General features: G+C 41.3%; 1 protein-coding gene across 2 annotated transcripts in view; it reads left to right on the forward strand.

Moving 5' to 3' along the window:
* The first annotated feature begins 533 nt into the window (after positions 1-533).
* Ism1 (isthmin 1, angiogenesis inhibitor) overlaps positions 534-22636 on the forward strand; it is an 85223-nt gene continuing 63120 nt past the window's right edge. The window contains exon 1 of one of the 2 annotated variants that reach the window (XR_374478.4): positions 534-5982. Coding sequence is in view for 1 of the 2 variants with exons in the window: in NM_001276489.1 (NP_001263418.1) it covers positions 5845-5982 (138 nt within the window). In the remaining variant the exon portion in view is untranslated. The remainder of the gene's footprint in view (positions 5983-22636) is intronic. The other variant, NM_001276489.1, reaches the window with a different exon arrangement.

Raw genomic sequence — 22636 nt, forward strand, 5'->3', positions numbered from 1 at the left:
GGATACCTCTGATGTTCCTTCCTATACACACATTCCTACATACAAATTAAAATTGAACAAGTATAACAATGGACAATAATAACTTCATATGAACATCATCTCTCAAAATGCCTTATTTTACCTTACTCACTCTTTCTGGGATGGGCCAGATGATGCTGTGTCTACCTAGGGAGATGATGTCAGATCAGAGACAAAATTATTGTGACATAGTGTGAGACTGCTCCTAGTATAATTTCTAGTATAACACAAACACTGGAATAGCACGTGAGGTGATCTAATAGCCAAGAAGCTACCATGTTACTGACGGGAAGGGGAACATACCCAGGGTACGGTGGATAGAAATAGGATCCAGCCCAGGTAGGATGGAGTCGAGCACTCAGAGGTTTCATCATGCTGCTCAAATCACCCACAATTTGAAAATTCTTAAATATTTATTTCTGACATTTACTAATTTTTAGTAATATTTTCAGACTACAGTTGATCTGAGATCACTAAAACTACAGAAAACAAACTGAAAGCAAGAAGACTACTGTTTAGGTAACAAGACCAGCTGTGGCTTTTATTGAAGTTCATCAAGGTTATAAGGGAAGTTCTTATGTTTTCCCTTTGTTTCTGCATATATTTATAATATGTTATATATATGTAAGTTTTAATAGAATTTAACATAAAAACATTCATCTTTGCACCATAAAAGATCTTAATGAAACCATGGTGTCATTAATGAGAATATCTATAGGCTTTGTAGCTTGATTTCTTTTATTTTCTTCACGTATTAGAGTCAGATATGCAGACCTGCCCTGTAAATGCAATTGATAATAAGTATAAAAATCTATGAGAATACATACAATAAAGACACAGAAGGGTTAACAGTATTAACATCCAGATAGCAACAAAAGAGAGTCCAATAAAGGCAGATTAGTAAGTATAGTCAAAAGAGACACCCAACTTAGAATATCCAATATTCTTAGCTTTCAAGGAAATGCAAACCAAACTATACTGAAACTGCATCTCACTCTGCTCAGAATGACTGTCAATAAGAACAACAACAACAACAACAAAAACAGCATATATTGGCAAGAACATAGGGAAATATAAGTTAATCTGATACTATAGGAGGCTCTATCAAAAGAATTAGATTAGATTTATCATATGATACAGTTACAACACTCTTGGGCATAGTCTTCTTTACATGAAGACTATACAGTGACACAAACCCTCCTTCTTAAGGTGCTTTTGGTCACACTGTCTATCTCAGCAATGGGAAACCAATGATGCCAGGAGGGCAGTCTTCCTCAAGTAATCTGATTAAGAAAATCCATCACAGACACTTGGATTTCAGTTGATTCCAGATGCAGTCAAGTTGACAAAAAAAAAAAAAATACCCATTGGAAGTTATAAAATCCCACTCTGTGTCAGCCAGTGTCCTTACTTTTAACTGACTGCACCCGCTGAGCTTGGGGCTGAATTTTCATTGTCACTTGGTCACTCTTACAACGAGGGCTTGGGCTTGACTTTCAACAACTCGAGCTGTATGTCTGCCAGGAAGAAGATCCTCTTCCAGGGCACAGGTAGGAACGTTTAGACTGCTTGTGTCCATCTGAGCCAGTTCATTTTATCACAAGCTCATTCTTTCCCTTTGTCACTTCATTTCCAGATGCTAGAAGCCACCAGCTTGCATCATTGGGTTCCTGGTGGTTTTTTTTCCACAAAATATCAATATCTTTACACATGGATAGTGTCACTAGACTTCTTGCTCCTCACAAGAGGTGAATACAGCTCAAGTTGGTTTATCTAGTTAACATCTTTAAATACAAAAGATCTTGTGGATTAACAAAGAAAAAACTCATTGTTTAATAATGATGCATTTGTGTGTCAGGTTGACAAAGACTCAGATGTATTGTTTAACTTTTTTTGTCAACTTGACACAAGCCAAGATCATCTAAGAAGAGGATTGTCTCATTTCAGTTGAGGAAATGTCTCTATCAGATTAGCCTGTGGGTATCTCTCTGTGGAATTTTCTTAGTTGCTAAGGAGAGGCCAGCTCCCTGTGAGCAGTACCATCCCTGGGCAGATGAGCCCGTGATATACAGGAAAGCAGGCTGAGCAAGAAAGCAACACTCCTCCATGACCTCTGCCTCCCTTCCTGTCTTGAATTCCTGCCCTGCCTTCCCTTCATTATGTACTATGAGCTGTAAGATGAAATAAACCCTTTCTTCCCCAAGTTTCATTAGTCCTGGGGCTTATCATAGCAATAGAACTCTAACTATGAGGAGGGGGAAAGGTGGGAAGGAGGACAAAGGATAGGAAAGGGTTACAAAGTGTGAATATGATTAAAGTACATCATATGCGTGTGTCTTAATGAAGCTCCTTGCCTTGCGTAAGTCCTGTACTCAAGTCTAGAAATAGTAGTGATGATCTGGGAAGATTGTACCTGTCTTGGGAGGTAATGATAGTTGGGAATATCAGAAAATCATGTGTATTTGAATAAGAAAGGGGTATTTTTTTTTCACTTGAACAAAGTGCATATATTTCTAGTTCAATGGCTCTCTTCTGAACAACAATCTGAATAAGGTCACCTTATATCTCTCAGGCTTGCCATACTGCAAGGGAAGGCTGAGTATGTCTTGATAATCACTCAGGAGTCTTAAAACTCCCAAGACTCCACAATCCTTAGATCCAAATGTGGCTGGAAAATGTCTTCTAGCTATAAATTTAGGTAGAAAGAAATAGTATATTGGGGGTTGAGTGGGCTTCTAAAATGCTCTACCACAAAGATGGCCCAATCCAGGTCTTTTGGGAATACAGACAGAATAACAGACACCTTCTATGGGAATATAGTAAGGCCAGTGATAAAGGTATGAATATAGTCCCTTGGGAAATTTGAAGGATGTAGTATTGTTTTCAAACTTTCATCAGCTCCTGGGACAATTTCAGAAATGTGCTTTAAACGGTACTTGGTGGTGCAGTAGACACATGGCTCCCCTTTCGTATAATGTGTGAGCCAATGTTCCCTAAGCCCTCAGCTGCAGGATGTTGCTGGTATCGTTGCTTTGAGAATGCAACCGGTATGTCCTTACCAGAGTATGAATGCATCTGGAATTTGGGTTGCCCAGATTGAAGAGACTTCAGTAGCATTCATTCATACATTTGTTCAACATTTAATAAAAACATCTGACCCCCAAACTCAATTTACAATTTTACAACATTTTACAAAGACTTTGATCTCAAAATCTCCATCTATAATTTTATAAGAATGTACATTCCTTGCAACAGTTTCTTTCCACATTTTTTTTCTTTAGTCATTTTTCCTTAGGAGAAAAAAATATAACTTTTGGATGAGAGAAATGCAGTCGAGGCTCACATGGGGAGACTGGGGGGGGGGGAGACAAAATACAGCATCCTCTCAGCTCTAATCTAGAACAGCCTGCTTTTGGCAACAGGAGTCATTTGTCGCTGTGTGTCCACATTACCACCTGGAAAGTCCACATATCTATGGCCACAGGATTCTAGTTTGCCGTCTTAATTTATCTATTCCACCTGTGTGCTGATTCGGCTGCCTGATACTCTTAAGTGATTCTAATTAGAAAACACGCAGGGGAATCCTTCTGGGATTCCAAAGCTGCTAGAATCCCCTTTGATCTCCCATCTGAACCACCAAGGTTTATTGTTTCAATTTCTCCCCTCAGCGCTCCAGTTGACAATTATTGGTATTTTAGAGCCTAGAGATAGCAATGGGAAGCCAGGCAGCCTAACAGTTGAAAGAGAGCTCTCTGCCAGAGAGGGGAAACCCACCCTTAGTGAAAAGGAAAAGATGCCCATCCCGCACTTTATAAATAGCTGCCAATTTATTAATGAGCTGCTGGGTTTGGCTAGAATTTTAAAGATGTTTTCCAGCATTTTCAAAGAGGCAATAAGTTAACTGGATACAAACAGATGCAAACAGCATGCTGAACCACAACTAGTTAAATTCTGGAAAATGCTAAGACGACCTGAGGAACGTTTGGAGTGGCGAAGAAATTCATCTTAGAGTTTCCAAAGAAAGATTTTAACTCTAAAGACAGTTTAATTAGGAATCTTCTGTCCGTTTCTAGTGATTGTAGAAAGAGGTAGGAAAAGAGAGAAAAGTGGCGTGCCGGTAAGAAAGTTTTATTTGTTTGTTTGATTTCATTCACCTAAGGAGATTTGTGCAACGGTCCTGGGTTGCGGATGAGAAATGGCAATGTGTGACAAGGGTTGTGGGAACGTGTGCTCACGCTTGACTAGGGCTGGGCTCACCGAGAGGGAAGGGCTGAGCTGGCTCAGGGGAGGAAGGAGGCGGAGGGAACACAGTATAAAAGTCTCCAGCCTAACAGAGTGCCCGTCACTCGAGCCACTTGGGGAAGGCAGGAGCCAGAGCCACGCTGGACCCAGTTCTCTCTAGCCTCGTTGGCAAGGATCCCGCGCTCTCCAGATATATCACCCAGCCGTTCTGCTCGCCAGCCGCACCACTTGCAAGGCATGAGTCGCTCCCGGGAGCCCGAGGCTGGAGCGCGGTCATGAGGCGGTGGCGCTGTTGCAGCGGCTGCGTTTCGGCAGCCCCCAAGTCCCCTCCAGGCGCAGCACCCCCAGGATGAGCCCCCAGACTCGAGTCTACCAAGCTGAGAGTCACCCAGCATCCCACTGACGTCCGAGCGCCTTCGCAGCGCACACCGTGTTCTTCGCAGCCTCCCACGCGACACCTGCGCACTTAAGTAGACGCGCGCGGATTGAATCCAACTCACCCGCCTTTCCGACGCTCCAGGGCGCTGTAGGCGCACGGTCTGCTGCACCCAGTGATCAGCCAGCCCAGAGCCCCGCAGCTAGTGTCAAGACCCTTCCGGACCGACAGACACCGTGTCACCCCACCCCCTACCCCCCAAACTCGCTGCTCAAGGTCAGGGTGCGTGGTGGGGTCGCAGACACCTGGTTTGTCTGGCCCCTCCGTTCTCCACTCCTATAACTCCAGCTCTACTTTGCCCATAAACTTTTCTCAGGTGGCCTGGGCGACCCCCACTCGCCCGCAGCCCCAAGCACTAGAGCGAGCAGAGGGCTAGTTCCTTTGCCACAGCGACCTCGGCAGCAAGCACTTAGCACAGCCGAGAAGGCGGACGCAGGCGCCGGCGGGGCGCCCCCAGTTATCCTCAAACGGTGACAACCTCGGTGACCCGGAGCCAGCCCATCCGGGGACTGAGCGAGCGGGGCGACGAAGCTAGAGGTCCCAAGGAACTTGGAGTGAGGAAGGTGGTGGCCCCGAGGGTGAGTGGCTCCCGGCAGCGGGGGCGGGGGAGCCGAGAGTGGAGGTAACTCCGGGCGGCCTCTGAAGCCCTCCTCCTCCTTCTCCTCCTCCGCCTCTAACCCCGCGCTCCTCTGGCGGCCGCTCCCGCTCCAGCTGCGGCACCGCGGCCACATCTGGGGAGCCCATGTGCGCTCGGGGGCTCGGCTGCGCCCGCCCCGCCGCCGCCCCCGCAGTTCCCTGCCCGAAGGGTGGACCCTGGCCGGGCCTGGGTCGCGGACAGCCCCGGGTCCCCATCGCCGCCGCCGGACAGCTCCTGGGATTGCTCCGCCACCGGCTTGGACGTCCCCGGCCCCGCGGTGGCTCCGCTGTGGTGTGGCGGCGGCGTTGGCGGCTGCTCCTGTTCCCCGGGCCCCGTGCGCTCGGCCGAGCCCAGAGCCAGCCCTGCCGGCCCGGGGAGCGGGGCCCCGGTGGGGGCCGAGGCGGGAGCCGCTCAGTCGAGCTCGGGGGCTCCGACTCCTCCTCCCCCGGCGGCGGCGCCGCCGCCGCCGCCGCCAGTCGCGCGGGGTCCTAAAGCCGCGCGACTCAAGAGGATGGTGCGCCTGGCTGCGGAACTGCTCCTGCTGCTGGGGCTACTGCTGCTCACGCTGCACATCACGGTTCTGCGCGGATCCGGAGCCTCCGACCGGCAGGACGCGGCCGCCGGCAACGTCAGCGGGTCCCAGTTGCAGGTGAGTGCGCCGCCGGAGGGGGCGTGCGTGGTTGAACGAAGCTGGGTGGCCCGCAAGGTACTAAGCAAGAGAGCTTGGTACATTGCAGAAGGCGGGTCCTCCGTTCCACCAAGGAGCACTTTTGCCTAGGCAACCGGGTTTAAGCAGAAAAGTTTGGACTAGGGGATCGGGCGGAAGGTGGGTGGGTGGAAGGGTTATGTGTAGAGGCCAGGCCTGCTTCAAAGTTTACCTAGAGAAAGCCTCAGATCTGTCACAGGTTTGGCACCAGGAAGAAGTCTTAGGCTTGGGAGGCATAAGCTGGCTGGAGGATGCTTTTGATGCTGAGTACTGCCAGAGACTTAGAAGTTTGTCTTGAGGCAAGAGAGACTGAGGTGAGGCGACATAAAGAGGCCTTATAAGATAAATCTCCAAGCTATATTTAGGAGAAAGTATTCTGTTGGGTGTGCAAGCAGTGTCAGAGGTCAAGACATTATTTCTGGAGACTAGCCAGACACCCCACCTTTGCCTGAGTGATTCCTTCACCTCTTATGCCCCTATGTACCAGGCAAAGGGCCATAGTCAAGGCACCTGTAGGAATTTGGTCTGGAGTTACTTGGGACTTTTAAACTTCTTCCCGGTGAACATCTGCTTTGAAGGTTCTTTTAGTAACAGGATTCTGTTTCGGCTCCAGGGGGAGAGATGAGGCCAGGGGGCATATATTAGGTCTTGAGATGCCAAATGAATATTGCTGAGTAAAGGTTGCCCACATGGGCTTTTCTATTATGACTTTGGAAAGCCTGCCTCATGGTTTTAGAGGTAGAGCATGCATTAAACCAGAACTAGTAGAAGTGAGCTGGGATTTTCTTCAGGGAACAGCCAGGATTCTACACTCTCTAAAGAAACCAAGCCAGGCCCTACTAAAACTAGTCACTGTGCAATGTTGAGATTTTTACATCTTTGTGCCATTAAAAGACTAATAACCTGTTGCTGAAAAGAGCGTTTATTTAAACACGTCTACATCAGGTGTTTACCACGATACTGTTTTAAGAGTGTTGCAGGGGCTAACTCATTTAATCTCATCCTAACCCTCATTACAAGATTGTTAATCTCTCTGCCTTACAGATTGCGAAACTGAGGCACCGAGTGATTAAGAAACTTGTTAGAATTCACACATTCCCACCTGTTGGTTAATTATATCAAGCTTGCTGTCTGCCAGACTAAAGCAAGGTGACCCTTACAAATGCAAACCAGGCCTGCAAAAATGCAAACCTTAAGCTTAAAAGTTCTCAAACCCTTCTAAAAACAATCTGGGTTTGGAGGAGCCTCTCACATTACCCTTCGGGTAACCCTGAACAGCAACAGATATTTCCCCCATGCCAAACACTGAAGAAATAATCCTCACTATCATGAAGGCTTCTGGAAATTGTATTTTATATGTGATGCTTTCTTTCCTCGTGGACTCATGAAAACCTGTAAAAAAAAATGATGTTCTATGGAAAAGTAAATTTGGCAGATTTCTTTATGAGGTGCTTGCTATCATTAGAATAATCTCCGGTTGGCCTTTTCCACCCCAACAGTACTTTAATGAGAGAAGCAGCTGGTAGAACTGGATGGGATTCTCAGAGGGCTTTTGCTGAAGAACAGCCCCCCCCCCCACCTCCACCCCCGATCAAAAAAAAAAAAAAAGAAAGAAAGAAAGAAAAACAGAAGAAATGGGGGATTTGGAAACAGTTCTGCTCCCAGGAATATCTGGAGCCCTAAGTAGCTGCTAATCCAGTAGCTTCAGTTTATCTTGTTACAGTGTTCAATTATGGTGAGCATCCAAAGCCTTCACTTAACTAAGCCTACTGATGACTTTAACAGTTTAGCTTGTAATTTTATTCTTTTTTTTTTTTGTAATTTCTTCTTATAAAAGTTTTATATTCTTCCTGACCAAAGTTATTTCTTGGGCTCAAGGCAGTATAATTCAAATGGACATAGCCAGTTAAACCTGCAAAAGACATTTATCTGCTGTCTACCGGATAGGAAAGAATGCATTTGCTAGCAGCAGGTGTACTTGAAGACAAAACTGTGATGTCAAAATTCTTTCTGTTTTCTGGACACTTTGAGCTCAAGCTTAAATTCCCATCTAAATTGTTTGATTCTGTAATGTCTATACTACCAAAATCCTTCTTAGATGTCAGAAATTCAGAGCATCCCTTCCATTATAAAGCAGGCACTGGTGAGTTTGGCTCAGCTACACTGTATTTAGAATTATTTAAAAAGAGATACACCTTTATTTAAGATTGGACATCCAACAAAAGTACTCAAAATAGCAACAACAAGAGCTAAAGATTTGAGTGCCTTTTGAATGACAAGCAATGCCCTACCACTGTACACATACTAATTTCTCTAAGCTAAAAAAAAAAAGAATAAGAAGAAGAACCCCAATAAAGAACCCCACGAATTAGGTACTGTTATCATCCCACTTTTAAGTGGGGAAACTGAGTTAGGTAGCTCACTCTATAACTGAAGAGCTAGAAGCTCCTTAATTTGTATTTCTTATTTTATAGTATAAAAATGTATGCCTTATATTTTGTGTATTGTATATCAAATGATATATCCATATTCCAAGTTCTTGGTAAACTCCATAATACTGGCTACAAAAGAGGGGCAACTTTTAAATGTTGCATTTTCTGACACACATGTATAGTTTTACTGTACCGGCTACCAATGCATACATGTTTATATAGCATCTGTGCTTATATCTATACAGAAACATATTTAGAATCCTTAACAAGATTTCTTTGGCAGTGCCAGGGAGTTCTAAGAAATTGGTTTTTTGTTGTGTTTTCCTTTGTGACTTCCGTCGCTGCAGATATGCTACTATGAAGTAGCAATAAATGTTTTGAGAACATAATCTTTCTGTTGGTTTGTGGGTCAGAAAATATCCAGTAAGACATTTTTGATTGTCAGCACTCACTGTATAAAAATTCATAGAACTGTCAAGTTTGTTGACTTGTGAATGACTTTTTTTTTCTGACATAACTTTATCTTGTGAAATACTCTGGTTAGTCTTTTCACTTGTCTTTAATTAAATGATAATGAGAACACAATTATATAAATTATAAAAGCAGCCTGAGAGACAGAACACACAGGCTCCATAGCCAATAACAATTATAATCGAAATAATGCTATCTCTTTTTTAAACAGAACTCTCATGTATCATCTAATAAATCTCAGTCAAATTTAGAATTGTGATTTTTTTTAATGGTAAAACCTGACCTCATGAAAGCAATGAGATTTAAGCAAGTTTAATAAGAAGCCAAATTGGTTATTTTTACAATAGCATGAAAGGAAACCAAACTCTGAGCTTCAATGAAAAGATTCTGTTCTTGATCCGTCATCTTTACAAGCAAGCGTGCTGCCTCTTTATTCGCCTGTTGCCTTCAATAAAACAGTGTAGCTTCATGTACTCCCTGCTTTATCTGAGCCATATAGTGCTAGAAGAAAAACCACGCTTAAGTGAATCTCCTCACAGTGACTCCAAAGGGCTGACAGTCATCTCCTTATCCTTGGTGGATTCCATCTGAGACCTTGGTGAATGCTCAGAACCCTAGGTAGCAGCAAGCCCTGCAAACAGTTTCTCCTCCACCCACACACCTATGGTAAAGAAAGAACAAAAACGTTCAATGAGATAGAACCATTATAACGTTATGCTGCCAGATATTCCATCACTTTAGTTAGTATAGCATGCCATTTAAAGCTTTAAAATTAGCTTTTGTTTATATTTTCCATTTAGTGTTTTAGACAATGTTTGATTGCTGCCAACTAAAACCAAAGAGGTGAAACCAGTGACGAGGAAGGCCTGGTGTCCATTCCACAGATGAGGATATGGAGAACTGAAGACATTGAAGTTACTTGCTCAGTGCTACACAGCTGGGGTAGGGGAAGGTCAGGTCCAGGATTTAGACCCAGACAGGCTGACTATAGGGTCCAAGTTTCTGTTCCCGTCTGTCAACAAGATTCCTCCAGCTTTGATTCAAGTTAATAGGCATCTGTCTCTTGTTTCCCAACTTGCACGTCCACTTTCCAGTCAGGCAATTGCTCTTATCACTGGAAGCCTTTGTAAGTGATGTATAATTGTCCCACTTCCCTACTGGAGCATAGCAAACCACTCTACAATTTAGTGGCTTGAATGCAGCCAATTTTATTTGCTCATGAGTTTGTAGGGCAGCATCTAGCTCTGGGCCCAGCTGGGCGGTTCTCCTGTTCACCTCTCCTTAAATTATTCATGTATTTAAGCCCTCTGTTGGTGTAATGTGGATGAGGTAGTGCAATGACCTCATTCATAAGTCTGGTTGCTACAAGTTGTCGCCCACCTGTTCTCTCTCCATACCCTCCTCTCACCTTCATCCCCACATGGCGGGCTCAGAGCAGCAAGCAAATGAAAGCAGGTGTAAAACCCCTTCACACATGTTCATGTCTTGAGGTCAGGTTTGAGTCTCAAGGACAGGAAACAGATTCTGGTTCTAATGGGGAGGAGTCACCAAGTTATGTTCCTAAGACCTATGTGAATCTGCAGGAATTCTTGGAAAATACAAGATTGATTTTTTTTTTTTATTTCATATGCTTTGTGAGTGTCTTGGCCAACTTGCTTTGTTTATGCTACTTTTGGCCATGGCTTTCTTGAATCTATTCAATTCCCAAACTTTTCCCTAATGACTTTTTGTTAAAGATTATAAAAATCTTTAAACTACATTTTGTTCAAATAGGTTTGTAGTTACACTATTTTAGAAAAGCAATCTACTTTGAGGTTATTTCTGGGTTTCAAATATATAACTATTTATTTTTGCCAAAGGGAATAACCAGCTGTCTTGTCAAAACTGCTAAATGTTCCACTTTGTCACATGTACTAAAATTCACATGTCTAAGTCTGCTTCTTCACATATCTGTTCATGTACAAATAATACCATGTTTTGTGTAATATAGTCATGTAATGTGTTTTAATAGAGTGAATATCCTGTTTTAGTGTGTGTGTGTGTGTGTGTGTGTGTGTGAGAGAGAGAGAGAGAGAGAGAGAGAGAGAGACAGAGACAGAGACACAGAGACACAGAGACACAGAGACAGAGACAGACAGAGAGAGAGAGAGAACTCAGCAGGTAAAGGCTCTTGCCTCCAAGCCTGAGCATCTCTGAGGACATGAGTTTATTTCAGGAATTCACACTTTGGAAGCAGAGAACCAGCTCCTCATAAGATGTCTTCTGACCTCCTCAAGCACACTGTGATATGGGAGTACATGCATACTACAAACACACACACACACACACATTACACATGGACATGTAAACACTACATTCACACACTGTATACACACACACTCACACACATTCAGACACTACACACACACATTACACATTCACACATAAACACTATACTGCCCCCACACATGCACACATGTACACACACACACAATTGATCAATTAATCGATGTTTAAAACAATCCTTGGAAATTTACACTATATATATTTCAGTGAACCTCAGAGCTATTTTGCTCTAAATTACTAAAATGTTAATTGGAATTTTATTTTAATGTCTTATGACTTTCATTCTTCTAACTAGGACAAAAAGCAGAGGAGTCATTTCTTGAGAAAGCTTTTATGTTTGTTTTTCAAGTTTGATTTTTAAGTTAAAAGTGATTTTTTTTTTCATATAACGTGTTCTGATCATGGTCTCCCTTCCCTTATCTCCTCCCACACCCTCCTCACCTCCCCACCCTTCCAACCCCATGACTTCTTTCTCTCTCTTTTTCGAAAACAAACAGGGAAATTTTTTTTCACATTTTTTGCTTTATAGATTATTTTCTTGATTTGAATGCTTTAGAGAATAGAATATTAGTCTTTCCCTTTACACTTTGGTAACAGTATCCTTTCACACACTCGTGGCAAGGATTCAATTTTCCTTCATATTTTTACTAGCACTTTAAATAAAAATTGAATGTCAATTAAAATAGTGTTAGAATACCCCTAAAATCTTCTTTATTTTGCTATCTTCTTGATTGGAATCTCTGATTCATATTCTGGCTATTCCACTGTCAGTGGCCTATTCAAGTTATACAATATTTCCTTAGCTGGTTGTAGTGATTTGTGTTTCTGAGAATATCATACACTCTCAAAGGAAGTTTAATTTTAATAGTATAAGGTTTATGCATGTGTTTTGCAACTTTTGCATGTTTTTCAGTATATATGTTATATAATATATATATAGTATATAAATGTCTTACATGATCAGACCTATGGGACTAAGGTTGTTAGTTTCAAAGATATGCCCTCCATATCTTGATTTATCTGATGAATCCAGAAGCAAAATCACTATGCTCTTACCCTGCTATTGTGCCCTTTTCTCTTCTTTTAACATGAAATTCTGTTCATTTTTATATGTATATGTCTATAATTCATAGTGTTAGGACATAAATGTCTTTGGGATGTTGTAGTTTTATTGAAATGAAATTTCTCATTACTCTCTTTTATTGTGTGTATATTAGAACTGTCTTGACTTTAATGTTGTTGATCTGACTCCATTTGGGGGTTTGTGGGCTTTTTGGGGAGGTATAATTTTCAACCTTCTGTTTCAAGCATTTTCTGCTTTTTTTTTTTAATTTCTAATATTGGTGAGCTATGCCTCAATTTTCTGTATCTGTGAAATCAATGGACTAACCACTTATAATTACATTGCTTCCTGATAATTTTGAAGATAAGTTTTCATTGTGTTGATTCTTCACAAATTTCCAGTTGTTTCTTCTCTCCCACCATCAGCTTGGCTGTATGACTCCAGCAAGAGCTAACCCCTCCTATTAGGTCACTGTGAGCATAACCTGATATTTACAGATATTTATTTTATTTGCTTTCCCTCAAATATGGAAGCTATCCGTCCCATTTCTATTATTTTAAAAAATCTTACAAACATATTTTTGCTTCACACACTTCTATCAATGCTGAAAATCAGTCTGCCTCTGTAGGCTACATTCTCCTGGAAAACAGGATTCTTACTCTTTTTCTGTCTTGTCTGTAGGTTGTCTCTAGATTTTTCTTTTTAAAAAATTATATTTTCTAAATGTCTAGTGTTGGGATTTCCTTTTGTTTTCTTTAGCCTTTTTCTTGCACCTGGTGATCAGGTGTTGCCAGTTTTATTATGCTCATAAGACTTACTTTGCTTGAACTATGAGATGTCTTAACTTCTTAACTCTGCTCTCTTCATAGAGCTCACATTTTCATCTTATATGCTGTTGAATACATTCTACAAAAAGACTTTTTAAAAATAGCTCATCAACTACAAAAGTCTCCAAGAACTTACATTTTCAGACACCTTTATTTGGTTCTTACATGGAATGCCAATTTGGCAGCAGGCTGAGTTCTATTATTTACTCTCAGAATTTTGAAGATATTCGCTTTATTACACTACTTCATGTCTCCCAGGAAAATGTAATACAATTTCTTAGCATTTGGCTTCTGAAACATGGTAGACAAGAGTTCTACCACTGTAGTGATCCCAGGCTTTTAACGTTTTTCTGTTTACTCATATTTCATCAGATTTGCTTAGATTTGGGGACTGGCTTTAAGTGCTTTCCAGCATATGGTGTATACACCCTTTCCATATGAAGTCCCAAGCTTATTCTGTTTTCAGAGAATTTCTTTAGTCATTTCTTTATTTCCAGTTTCCATGACCTGTTCTTCTGGGTCTCTTATCCAAGTATGAAGCTAATATTGAGATTTCAAAGACCGTCTTCAGTGTCTCCTTTTCCTCCTATGCTCTTACATCTGTTTTGAAAACATCCCTTACATCCTATCTGCATCTTCTTCAGTGATTTGTCCAGAGGCCGCTCCTACTTAAGCTGCCATAGTGTACGGCAGGTGAAGTGTCACATCCACACACCCTGAACCCCAGGACTGAACAAGGCAATGCTTTCTCTCAGGCTGCCCCCAAACTCCACAGCCCCCTTATATCTTGCTTCATTATCTCCACTTCCTGTCTCTCCTCCTCTTTTTCCCTTTTCCAATTGTTCCTTTGTTTCTTCTCTTTCCTTTCTAAATTTAAAAAGTATTTAAAACAATGTATGACTTGCATGCAATAAAGTGAACAAACTCAAGAGTTCTTTTGCACTTTTGATAGTTGTGTATGTATGTGTTGATAGTGTTGATAGTGTGTGATAGTTGTGTGTGGCCATATAGCTGCCGTCAATGTTAGGGTATAGAGCATTCGCTGTGAACCTATAAGGCTTTCAAATGACTGTACATCTGTAGGCAATCATCCTTCTTTTGATACCCACCACTGCAGCTTTGCCTGTCCCAGGGCTCACATGCATAGAATTGTACATTTCTTCTGTGTATCTGTTGTCTTTTATTTAACGCACTATTTTTGAGATTCTTTGAAAACTTGTGTATCTGGGTAGATTTCCCTTCTTTAGTACTGAGTGATATTCCACTCAATTATTTTATTTTATTTATTTACACCTCACCGGTGAATGTGACTTGGAGAGTTTCCAAATCTTTGTCTAACATAGGTAAGATTTGTTCAGGTCCTTTTATGAACAGTGTTCTCATTTTTGGTCAGTAGATTTCTAGTAACTAAAAGTAAACTGTTCTTGATACTATTAAAGACTTTTTCTCAGGGTCTTAAGTTTTCTAAAATCCATTCTACTGTGGCCTTATCCCTGAAATATCTCCCTTTTGACTGGTTGTCATTGTATTATACCAAAACCCTGTGCCCACTCCCAGGTCACCGTTCTATTTCTTCTGACATCTCAGTATAATTTATAGATCACACACATGCTTGTTTGGACACATTTAACGAAAACACTACAATTTTATATCTTTTGTTTTTAGAACAAAGAGCTCTACCATTTATGCAAGCTCTTAATCATTTCCTGAAAGCCATGTTCTATCAGGTATATTGAACTTTGAGATTGAAGGATGTCCTGAAAATTGTCTGAAGATTATATCTGGGGTATCAAACTTCCAAGTTACCCCCAAAATATCTTCTTTATGACATCCAGATATTTTCAATCCTCATTTTTTTTTCAGAACACACTTATTTTGATATGCCTGTAGGTACCTTGGGCTATAACTTAATTCCGTTTTTACTTTTAATCTCCCTGGTGTTCATAAGCTGGTACCTGCTCTCTTTCCTAGACTGGCCTCTCTACATTCCAATTTCAATCATCTGTTTCTTTAGCTTGTTTTATTTGGGTTTGTTTTACAATAGTTTAGTGGTTGGGGGGATGTCATTTTTCCTCTCATCTCCTATGAGCATTCTTTTCAACCATCTTTGATTCAGCATTTTGTAACTTGGACTGGTGGTGAGGAAGCCCTTCTTCAGTGACAATGAAAAATGTTTCTCTCTGTATGAGTCAGGATTCTCGAGAGGAATGAAATATATATTGTCTTGTTATATATCATTTGAGGTAGGATTTATTATATTATATACTATGTAGTAGATAATATGTAATATGATATAAAATATATTGTATAATTATATATACTTATACATGATATAATAATATATAATTTTAAAATTATTATATATATAAAATATATAAAATAAATTCTACCTCAAATGATCCAAGTAACTAAAATTCCCTCAGAGGTATACTCAGCAGCTTGGGTTTTTAGTTAATTCCAGATGTAGTTAAGTTAACAACCCAGAATAACCACCACACTACCCCTGCTCCTGTCCCCTAAAACAGTTTTTGTTTGTTTGTTTGTTTGTTTGTTTTTTAGCAGTTAGGACAGTAGCATCTGGCTAATCTTGTATTAAATGCATAAGTTCAAAGAAATGACAAAGACTTTTTTGTTGGGGAAAGGGGGTCTTATTTTGCATCTTTCAAAACCTTATGTATGAAGTTCAAACAAATCTGTGAACATAGAATATATAAAATTGTCTTCTTGGATAGAAACATGGCTCTTCAATTAAGAGCTCTTGCAGAGTACCAAGGTTTGTTTCCTAGCACCCACATGGCAGCTCACAGACATTTGTAACCCCAGTTCCAAGAGATCTGACACTCTCTGGCCCCCATGGGCACCAGATTTCTCACATGGTATACATGCAAGCAAAACATTCAGGTACATAAAAGAAAAAGAGAGAAACAATTTACTGTTTTCTATGCACATCAGTCAAGAAGCAAGATCAAGTACTATGGCAATCAAGCCAAGATGGTAATGTCCAACATTCTTCTTACTGCTAAGCATTACAGTCCATGATAGCTCCTTTTCCTAGTAATATAATATGCCCTTTTCCCTTCCCTTCCCTTCCCTTCCCTTCCCTTCCCTTCCCTTCCCTTCCCTTCCCTTCCCTTCCCTTCCCTTCCCTTCCCTTCCCTTCCCTTCCCTTCCTGCCTTCTTCCCTTCTAGGAATTCCTGGAGTCATGTCTAGGGTGTATCTCAGGTTTGCTTTTGGAAGAACCAAACATACTATACACCTAAACATTAGTCATTGGAGTGACTTCCTGTCTAGATAGCATCATAGTAGTCCACCACTGGAAAGACATAGAGGAGCACTTCCATGAGACACCTGTTTGTTGTCAGTAACAAAAATAGGGTTTTTAAGCCTCCGAAAGGGCTGTCTTATGGGCAATAAGAGTATTCAACATCTCATACCTTCCAATAGCTAAGAAAATTTATGGATATCAAAGGTCAGAATTAGATTAAAAACTACAAGTTCCTGATGCTTAAAGATATCGCTGACCCATTTTCCCTTGAGAAATTAACCTTTGTGGACATTTACTATTTTAAATGAGAGGATGGGTGACTGTGAGCACTCCCCAGAGTTCTGTGTGGCTGTCATCTAATGCCTGAGAAGGCAGGGCATGGTACCTTGATAAACAGCATCCACTCCCCAAGCAAAGACCAGCAGATGTCACTGGAAAGTTATTTCTGTAAACCTAGCAGAAGGGAAAACAGTAGGTTAACAACTCCTTCTTCCTGTAGGCATTGACCTTTGCCCATCTTAGGAAAGCAAATCATCTTGCATTAAGTGTTGTCTGTGACTAACATCCCACTGGGAGAGAGCAGCCTTGCTAGGCTTCCTGGAAGACACACTGAAGCAGGACCCATGAAACTGGACTCATGACTTGATGTTTGGGTTCCTGAGCTGCTGGACTTACAATCTGACAATCTGAAGCAATCCAATCTCCAGGTATTCAACAGCAGTGACCTGGAAAAGAGACTATGGACATAGAGGGCAGCAGGCCAGTCGTGTCCTGATGAACACTACATATTTACTTTTAAACATCAAGATAGATTTACATGAAGAATGCAGGAATCTAGAATAATGCCATATCTACCCCAAGCATGAACTTACTTCTACAGTATCCAAACAACTTACTCATGTCAATGAGAATAATTCATACACACACACACACACACACACACACACACACACACACACTTCACACTTTAGCTCAAAGCTATGTTTTGGAGATGATAGTGAAAAGAAGAGAAGTAGTCATTTTATTACTTTCTAAAATACAGCATTTTTAGACATATTTGGTAAGTGATGAAATATATATGTGAATAGATAGATAGATATTCAATATGACTATTTTGACAATATAGACACCTGAGATGACATCACCATCATGAAGGTGATAAACTTCCACACATTTCTTTGTGCCCCTTTGTGATTTCCTGCAATCTCTAGGCAGTCACTGACCTGCCTTCTGTCACCATAGATTCATCTTGTATTTCCTGGGTCTTTTGTAAGTGCATTCATACACATTATATGGCTTCTTTACTCACAGAATAAATTTGACAATTATCCTTGTTTTGTTCATAAGAAATTTGTTCCTTTTATTGTCAATTAGTATTCTATTGTATGGCTCTGTGTACAGTAAGCTAATCCATTGGCTCACTGAAAAGCATTTAAGTTGTTTCCTATTTGGGAACTATTAAAATGGAAATGTAGTGAACATTTGTGTAAACATATGCTTTCATTTCTGTTGGGTGTATATTTAGGAGAAAAATGGTTGGGTCATATGGATGTTGCATGTTTAACTTATTAAGAAATCATGGCAATATTTTTAATGCACTTACATAATGTTCTTAGGATCCCCAGCAACCCTGTGGAACCTTTGAAGAACCTCACAGAGTTTGGAAGTTGAATTTTAGATAGACATTTTCCCCAGTTAAAATATCGGTGTTTCTCCGGTGGATTGTGAGAATCTGAAGGAGAGAAAAAAAAAAAAAAAAAAAAACCTGTATCCTTGGAAAGAGTTTTCCTTTCCTTTCAAGGCAACCAAAGTACAAGATCCCGTATGGCTCACTTATCTGTGTGACATAATGACAGTGGTGCCGTGGTGTCGTGGTCACAGTGGAGTAAAGAGGCAGAATGAACGGGTGGGTGCTGGACCGGAAAACAAGTTAGACATGTGGCCAATGTGCTGCTGCTGCCCTCCTCCAAGTGCCATGCTCATCATCCTCCCCATTCATGTCTGCCATAGAACTGAGAAAGCCATGGGAAGCCTTTCTATCTCACCTGAGTAGTACCTTAAAGTCCAGTATGGGTTGTGAGCTCAGAATGAATGGTCAGCTAGACCGGGTCCTATGAAACATTAAAATCCAAGAAACAGAGAGTATAACAACTAAAAGACAGATAATCCCAGAAGACAGACTGAGGAACTATTAACACAGGCTTACCTAGCCAAGATGGATGTTAGAGCAAGTGGAGTATATCAGACTCACACAGGATTTTCAACAAGGGCTTGGATTGCTCTTATACACAGATGGTGAGCCATCTAGTGCCTAAGTGTTCAACAAAGCAGGTTGTGGTCCAGAAGCCCACAGGAGAAGCCCAGGATGACTTTGTAGCCCTTTACCCAGAGTCGCTGTGGGCCAGCAACAATAGCACCTCCTTGTGTCCATCCCAGAACCACTGAATCAGAACCTGTGTTTTGACAAGGTCCCCAGCTTAATCACAGGCAGATCACAATTCAAGAAGCAGTAGTCCAGAGGTGTGTTTCTGAATACCCTGAAAACATTTACATGGGTTCTATATTATTCAGCTACCCCCTAAAAATGTCACAGGACCAATTGCACATTCAACTCAGCAGTCTACAACAATTAGCTTGCATCTGCACCGTTATTGACCAGTATGTCAGCTAGAGTTCAGACTTGGGCAAGAGCCCCAACAAGTCCTGGCTTAGGTTTGCCTCCATGAGCATTTTCCAACTTCTCTAGGCCTTCGGGCTCCTTGCTAAACCTTTATCGCCTAGTGATAAAAATGTACAGAAAGCCAAAAAGTAGGCATGTGTGTGCTACACAGTTTAGCGTTTCGCTTGAGTTACACATGCCTGTTAATATTCCATCAACTAAATCAAGTCACAGGCTCCCACAGAGTGGCCAAGGAGTGGCTGATGCCTGTTCTGGTTCTTATTTAAGGGTATGCCCTAAGCAGAAACATTTGCCTCTGCATCCCATTCAGTAAAACTGAACAAAAATAGCTACATCGCAGGGAGGTTATAATGTTGTAATGCCTTTTGCGTCACATAGTAAAGTTTTAGCATATAGGTGTCGTTAGTACTGAATTCTGTGACCTTGGGCAAATCACATCATGTCTCTGGACTTCATTTTCTCATCTAGAAACAGACATTCTGGTGGGGAGGCGGAGCTCTATTAATCTATAGATTTCACCTTCAAAACCAGTGGTGGCGATACTGGTGATACAGAGGCTGACACTGAGCGTTTACACTGTGACAAGCCTTGCTTTGGAGGACTTGATGGGTGTTTACTCCTCCATTCCTTAATTTCTCAATGAAAATTGTCCCCACTTGGTAGTTGAAAATCTTGATAATGGCCATGCTATAACTTCAAGATTTAGCAGTATGTTCTTGTGAGCACTTCCTGTGGAGGAAAACACTTGGCAGAAGTGTTATGGTCCAAGCTGGTCCATGCAGCTGCCTGCTATCTGAAGGCTCATCATTAACTTCAGGTCAATGCTGGTGCTTCTGTTGTCTCCTGTGGGATAAGAAAGGAAGAAAACAAGGAAGTTACCTTTTCTGCCATGTGGAAACAAGGAATAAAATTTCCAGTGTTCCCAGCCACCTTCCAAGGCTGTAAAATAAGCCTACTCAGTGTAGACTTTGGGTGAGCGAAGAAAACCATAAGGCCCAAAGGAGTCCTTTTCCTGAGAAGTTAGCCATGGCGTAGACTGGAGCAGGGCTGGAATAGATGTTTTCTCTCACAGGTTTTCTGTCAGCAGAGGATTCAACCCCAGCAAGTGTCATTTCTGAGTCAAGGTATACATATCCATCTCTTTCCGTCCTTCTTCATAATAGTTGTCCTTTCTGTGCTTGAGCATGATGTACCACATGATAGCAATAAAACTGTTCTCACAAATAATGTTATTCATCATCACTCACTCACTGAGCTTTAGCCATTTAAGCCTGAAGCCACTACCACTTACCCTGGTGAAGATGTACCCTTTTGTTTGATCTCTTCCTATCCCCAACATAACAGGAGAAACAGGACATGCCAGGGAGCAGGTGTTCCACAAGCTCTGGGAGTTTACATTCTACTTCTTAGTTACTGCTACTGCCCAGAAGGGTTTCTTCTTGTGATGAGTCAGGTCCCCGTTTTCCTCGGTACGCCACAAGTTCATCTTCTCATGGTCTTTTCAGAAGCAGGTGATCAGAAGTTAGAAATGTCTTCTCTACTCAACAGTGTCATATTCTCTTTTATAGTTCCAGCTTTCTCTATGATGTCTAGTCAGCACGTGGGCCACTTTGATCATTTTCTGCTATATTCTCTCTGTCTCTGACTTTCCTGTACCTGCAAAGAACTTTAATCTTTATTTTGTTTTGTTTCCTTCTCAATGGACTGAGTCCTCCTGTTTATTGAGCACAACCTTTTGAATTCCATCACACATTAACTTTCTTCATGTGACTCAACTGTGAACTTGGAATCAGTCTCGCTCAAGTTTCCAAGCACAATGTACTCATTTGGTGGCTGTCACAGAACTGATCACTGACTAAAGTACAGTGAAACCATGACTTCTGTTTTGCATTGCTGGAGGTTAAGCCCAAGACCATGCATATACTAGCAAACACTACCATAGAAAGACATAGAGAATGGCATTCCCTCCACTCCCCCACCCCCGAGAAAAAAATGCTAAAGGAATATATGACCACTGAAAACATAAAACAACTACACTATCGAATTGGAATGATAAAATGAAAAAATAAAATCTTTGTAGGTACTAGTGTTGATAATAACATTGAGCAACCCAGTAGTCTAGTTCAAGTGTAGACTGATATAAATATTGTGGGAAATAGTTCTTCCAAAGGAACTTAACTGAAAATGAAATCTACACATACTGCTGTCCCATCAATTCCATTCTTCTGTGGTATCCACGGCCGGTACACTGAAAGACTGACAAAACAATTGTCATAATGTTAATAAAGTCATCCCAAGCTCGTGCCAAACAAAATGTCACGAATAATAGAATGGATAAGGTGGCAATCGAGGACATGCTTAGGATGAATAAATAAGAGCTACACCCAGTGCATTCACTGGAATAATATTGTGTGAGAGAAGCCAGCCACAAAGCACTATCAGCTATTAGTCCTGTCTATATCAAGATCAGACCCATGACAAATGAGTGGAGGAAGGTGAAAGGGAGGATACAGGTGGAGAGAGGACAATGGTTACCATCTTCAAGAAAGTGCCTAGAAGGGCTGGCTGCTGAGTATATTCTCTCTGTTGATCTGAGTGCTGCTGGTTACACAGGTGGCCTCTGTTCATGTATTTTACTGAACATTACTGAAATTATGTATATACAGTTATCTTGTGAATATCATACTTGGCTAAAAATATAGCCAAAAAAAAACCCCAACACACACGAAAGAAAGAAAGAAAGAAAGAAAGAAAGAAAGAAAGAAAGAAAGAAAGAAAGAAAGAAAGAAAGAAAGAAAGAAAGCCAGGAAGCATGGCGAACAGCTCCCTGTTCTATGCTGCCCTGCAAGCTGGGTATCCACATTTTAATGAACGTAGACTAGTCTGTGTGCTATAAGAGTGCTACTCAGCCTTCTAAGCCCACTGCTATTGTTAGGACATCAAAGACCAACTGCTGACTAAGATACTGTTCTTATGAAAAGAGTGACCAGCAAATTTACTGCTTAACTTCATTCCCTTTAAATGAAGCTGGCCCCGTGGTCCTCTTTGAAAGTTCAATTGTGGACATATATCTTCTTTATAGGACATCGTGTACAATAAAGAGAAGCAATAACTTCAGATAATAAAAAAAAAATACCTTTGAGAATGTGGTGAGGTGGACATTCTCTTTAATAAACATTACTGTGGTTACATACTCCCAAACTGCCTAATGTTTGGCCATTGGCTCAAGGGCCTTCCATCTGACACATGGGGTTCTTTTGGACTGGTTGATTTATTATATTTTATGCCCCAATTTTTTCCTCAGCTCTGTAAGACCTTGGGAATAAACCAAGCTTATCTACTGCAGAGGACCACCACACCGAAATTGGGCAAAATGGAAATTTTCTATCCTATTGCACTTACTAGTTTATTAGGAGCTGCCCTTCAGTAAACACTTATCAAGGGTTGAGACCAAACTAATCTCCTGTGTCTATTATATGATGTCCCCTGATAGACATCACTTCTCATAACCCTGGTGTGAAAAACTCTTGGTG

The sequence above is a fragment of the Mus musculus genome, chromosome 2 (assembly GCF_000001635.26).
Source record: "Mus musculus strain C57BL/6J chromosome 2, GRCm38.p6 C57BL/6J".
NCBI lineage: Eukaryota > Metazoa > Chordata > Mammalia > Rodentia > Muridae > Mus > Mus musculus.